This window comes from Austrofundulus limnaeus, unplaced genomic scaffold (assembly GCF_001266775.1).
Source record: "Austrofundulus limnaeus strain Quisiro unplaced genomic scaffold, Austrofundulus_limnaeus-1.0 Scaffold65, whole genome shotgun sequence".
NCBI classification, from domain to species: Eukaryota; Metazoa; Chordata; class Actinopteri; order Cyprinodontiformes; family Rivulidae; genus Austrofundulus; species Austrofundulus limnaeus.
In genome coordinates, this window is record NW_013952467.1 from 1,647,804 (window position 1) to 1,653,050 (window position 5,247).

The 5,247-nt window shown below is 38.8% G+C and overlaps 1 protein-coding gene across 1 annotated transcript in view; it reads left to right on the plus strand.

The window, feature by feature from the left end:
- The window catches only part of cyth3b (cytohesin 3b), a 40,911-nt gene that overhangs the window by 22,203 nt on the left and 13,461 nt on the right, over positions 1–5,247 (plus strand). The window contains exons 2-7 of the mRNA XM_014010133.1: positions 1,510–1,592; positions 2,030–2,094; positions 3,409–3,475; positions 3,636–3,754; positions 4,112–4,192; positions 5,072–5,184. Of these exons, the coding sequence (XP_013865587.1) occupies positions 1,510–1,592; positions 2,030–2,094; positions 3,409–3,475; positions 3,636–3,754; positions 4,112–4,192; positions 5,072–5,184 (528 nt within the window). The remainder of the gene's footprint in view (positions 1–1,509; positions 1,593–2,029; positions 2,095–3,408; positions 3,476–3,635; positions 3,755–4,111; positions 4,193–5,071; positions 5,185–5,247) is intronic.

The following is a 5,247-nucleotide window of genomic DNA, read 5'->3' on the forward strand; positions in this document are numbered from 1 at the left end:
GACATGCCCTGCAGTGGGGGCTCGGGGGGGGGGGGGGGGTAAATTGGCGGTAAAATGAGGGCTATGTAGGGTGCTTTTGGGACTTTCTGTGTAGAATAAAACGTATGTGTGGCGCGTGCAGCATTGTACTCACCTGAGCATGTCCTGCCTGTGAGCATTAAAAAGCGGTACGCTGCAGGATGTGCAGCTCTGGTGATGARGGCTAAAAATTTGAAATAAACGTTTTACCAGAGAGGACAGAACTTCGCAGATGCTCACTACATGGATGTGTGTGTGCGTGTGTGTGTGTATGTGTGTGTGTGTGTGCGCCAAACAGGATGTTACAAGTCATCTGCAGAAATCTTTTAAGGCTTAAAAGAAGATCCCATGAGAAACTTCCTCATGTATAACTTTTATTGTCGGCCACTGAAGGACCTTTGCCTGTTAGAAAAATATCTCATGATGCACAGAATGAATTTAATGAAGCTCAGAGAAAGACCTTAATGCGACAAGTTTTTTTTTAGTTGAAACTGTTTTCTTTCACTCAACTGTACCAGCACAGATGTCCAAAACGAGTCCCGTGCTCCTGATACAAACGATGTCAGACTAAARGTTGTTTAACTCACACAGAAACAATCCATATGACTGCACAGAGTTTCAGACTAGAGGGACATGTTTAAAGTAGACTGGGGGGGACTTTCCCTTTAAAGCTTACARAATGCTTTGTTTAATAATTGTTACCACAGCAGGCGGGCAGCTCTACAGTTTTGGCTCAGTTTCAAATCAATGGACACAGTGGAGCATTTAGCAGCTAAATAAACGTACACCTGAACTACTGTTATTCAGGCACAAACATTGAAATATTCCTGCAGAKAGTTTAGAATATTATAATATTTTCTGAAGCCACATTTAGTTTTCTAGTACCAACTTAATAAAGCATCATATAGGAACAAGGCAGCTGGAAAAAAAAGAGCTTTTCACTGTAATCCTTATTGTTAATGATTTCTTCTTTTTCTAAAACAAGTTATATAAATAATATAGACTCAGATCACCTAACAATGAGAGAAAAGCTCAGTTTTTCTTCTGAAGAACAGTGTTCACTTTTTATTAAAGCAAAATTATGAATCAGAATTGTAATGTTAATACTTCAGAGAGCGAATTTGAATAAACTACCACTTGTAAATGCAAATACAGGTGTTTTCTCCATCCACAGTGTAACCACCTGCTGGGTTAAATAAAATATGCCACGGAATAAAAGCTTCAAAAACAAACTGCAGAGCCTCGTATTTCTCCAGCCGTCTACTGTATTTAATTCACACTTCTAAAATGAAGTGGCCCTTRTGTCCATTAGCACATTAATTTAGGTCATATGTGATGTCTTTGGGACGGGCTCGTTGAACAGGTTCATTGAACAGAATTAATCCTCGTGACTCTGACCGGCTGGTTGGGTGGATGAATTAATTTAATCCATCGTCATCTCCCTGCCCCTTCCTCTCACTCACACTGTTTCATTTTCCCTGCATGTTCCAGTGCCCGAGGACCTGTCTTTGGAGGAGAGAGATGAGCTGTCCAACATCCGGCGCAGGAAAAAAGAGCTTCTAGATGATATAGAAGTGAGTAACAATGTTTTCGTTTTGGGGAATATAAAGAAATTTAWCAAAATGGTGGAATTTTGTTGGAATTAAATCCAGCAGCACAAAGTTATTCAAGTCTGTTGCATGTGGGGAGGAATTCTGAGCTCATGCGGAGTAATGTTGCACAGCAAATTTTGTTCTGTATTTTATGATTTTTCCTTTAAAACTCTGTTTTATTTATATGCAGTGCGTAAAAAGCATCACTTATAACAATTTCTAGTTGCGTGTAGCAAAATAATTCAGAAGAAACATCAAAGGGAATTTAATTTTTAATGCTAAAAATGATTAAATCACCTTTTAAAGTCCAAACGGTTAACAAATCTGTTACTATAGCTTTTTTAATTTGGAGGTTATTTTTGAATTGGCTTGTATGAAATGCAAACTCAAGTATTAAAAGAAGTKTTTTCTTTGTTTAGCGGCTGAAGTTTGAGATTGCAGAAGTTATGACGGAGATTGAACAGCTGACCTCTGTGGGCGAAAGGTGAGTTTCTATTTACTGATGATTTTCACATTGCAAATTAGGATTATTGTATTTCTTTTGCAGCCAAAGGRAAAGGTGACAATGTTTCTTGCTCATGTCTCTGTGCCCATTTGTTTGTAGTGTTAGCAAAATACCTCAGATTTTTTTAAAACTCTCAAAAAGCAATGATTGAATGCACTTCTACAACTTGTGGACTTTTGGAGACTGAGTCGAGATAATCACACCTGCTAAATGAGGGCAACACAAAAATAACCACACCTTCAAACAGCTGTGCAGATACTGAACTGAACATCCATGTGGTAGTTACTGAGAGTCCTTCCCAACATGTACTCTGAGTGCTAACAGATCACACGATGGTCTTGGGTTAAAACTCTGGTGTGATGAGCATTCTTTTATGAATTGCTAAACCTTTATTTAGTAAAATTAATCAGATCTTGGTTAATAATTTTCTCTGAAAGATYTCAAATTTATGACAAACTCCCACCTTCACCTTTTCTCTGAAACCATGACATTTAAATGACTRACCTTATGTAACAAGTCATTCAACACTAGAATATATTTAGCATAAAATTATGCAAAACTCATTTTTAAAAGCATTTATTTTTTAAGTAAGTTTCTGATGCAGCCGTAGATAATTTCTCTGATGACAGAAAACTAACTTGAAATAGTAGTGTTTCCTTTTTGTTTTCTCCTTTTTCCTTCTTTTGTTACATGTTAGCCGCAGTTGCAGAGAGGCTCACACCTGTCATTTTGTGTGTGTGTGTGTGTGTGTGTGTGTTAACATATTAATCACCCAGTGTTTGAACATTAAAGAGGAACAGACCCTTAAACAAACAGTCTGCAGTCCAAGGCAGTTTGTGATTGGTCGAAAAGGTGAAGCGATGGCAGGCTGTCTGTCTCAGGTGTGCAGCTGGTAAAGCTTTATTTTGAGCACAGGGGGGTGTTGAGATCATCCTCTGAAACACGAAGGTGTGGCTCTCCCTGTGGGGTGCACGCAGCGTGTTTGGAAGGAGTTTAACATGAAAATGGAAATAACCTTTCCAAACGGCAGCTGGAAGGATTCAGCTGAAGGAGGAAGATGCATTTTTGGCAACAGATAAAAGTAGTTTGTCACAGAACCCCACGCTTTGTGTTTAACATGTAACCGGTTTTCAAAGTAAAGCTTGTACAAACTCAGTTTGTTTGACAAAGTGATAAAATAAACAGTATTAGAAAACGCCTCACATACTGACCTACAGAGCCCGCACACAGCACCACACCTAGCTGATGTGTGATAAGTGCCTCTAATGTGTTTCTCCCCATTTTCACTTGCAGCAAAACATCACAAAGAAACAAACAGATCGCCATGGGCAGGAAGAAGTTCAACATGGATCCTAAAAAGGTCAGACGAGATCCTGGGCAGATCGTTAAAACTCCTCCTTTTGTTGTATTTCCTGAAGTTTTAATGCCTTTTTAAAATTAAACTTCAAAATAACCCAGATCTGTTCACTGAAGTTTTTAAAGCGGACCACATTTAGTAACTGCAGCGTCATGTTTTACAGGGAATCCAGTTTCTTTTGGAGAACGATCTTCTCCAGAACACCCCAGAGGACATTGCGCAGTTCCTCTACAAAGGCGAAGGCCTTAACAAAACCGTCATCGGAGACTACTTAGGGGAACGGTGAGCTCCAAGATTTCCCTCTGTTTTCTTTCCAACTTCTCAGATCTGCGTTGCCTGAGCTTAGACCCCGGCCTTAAACCTCCAGGAAGTCTGTCGTCTGGATTTATGAAGCGGAGCAGCGACAGGAAACGGTGCCACTAAAATAAGTCAGGGGACATGTGGTTTTTATTGAACAGAGGTCAGATGCGGCACTGTCAAAACACTGATGTCCAACAGCTTTGGAGCAGAAAGTTTAGCAGCAACTTGGCTGCAGGATTCAGATGTATTTCTGAAAATGAAAGACTCGAGGGTTTATGTCTTCCCTTGTTTGACATGTAAATATTCAAACTTGTGACACGTGTTCCTGATTTTCTGCAGAGATGACTTCAACATCAAGGTCCTCCAGGCGTTTGTGGAGCTTCATGAATTTGCAGACCTCAATCTGGTTCAAGCCTTAAGGTGAGAGAAAGTTTTATTGCACATTATCACATGAAAGACTATTCCATTGTTAACGCACAAATACAGTACAGCCGACATGGTTTGAGTGATAAAAATCAACATTCCTGTGTCCTCACATCAAAATAAAAGCTTGCAAATGAGCACCAAACAAGATTAATAGCATAATGTGAAAAAACTTTCCTCCAAAACAAGTGAAAAGCATTTGAAAAATGCTAAAAGTATAAAATTTCATGAATGAAATATTTTTGTTTTAGACAAGAGTTAAGGTTGTGGGATTAAGAACCTTTAATTGTTTAAAGGAGGAATTAAATAACTTGAATTAATWAAAAAAAACATTAAATTCTGGAAACAAACATCACAAAATCTCTTAAAACCCAAGTGAAAATAAATCAAAAGTGYCTTTTGCAACAATTTAAAGATTTTGCACATATCATAACATAAATACTTCAATGAAYATGCAAACTGGATGTTTTATCATAAACTTTAGTTTCTTTTAAAGAAAGAATCTTGGGAATTTTTGCATCGGTTACAACACAGACCAACAGAACTGGAAAWAAAAACTTTTGCAAGAGAAATATGAACTCTCCCCACAGTGAGTCTCCTCTCATTGGGCTTTGTCTTGTCTTTTTTTGTGCCGTAATATGTCTCTATAAATCATTGAAATCTTTTCCCACACACAGCCCTAAAATGTTTGCCTTCTTTTCCTCTTATTTTCTGTCCCATTAAAAACTAAACTGTTCTTGTTTTTATGTTGCAGTAAATTAACCGTCTCTTTTTAGATGTTTAGGAGGTATCTGAGGCATACAATATAGGTTGTAATTGACAGTAAATGATTAGGTTGCATCATCACAGCTCATCTCTCTCTCTCTGCTGCTGCAGGCAGTTTCTGTGGAGCTTCAGACTTCCTGGTGAGGCCCAGAAGATTGATCGCATGATGGAGGCGTTTGCCTCCAGGTACTGCCAGTGCAATCCCGGCGTCTTTCAGTCTACAGGTATACACACACACACACACACACACACACACACACACACACACACACACACACACACACACA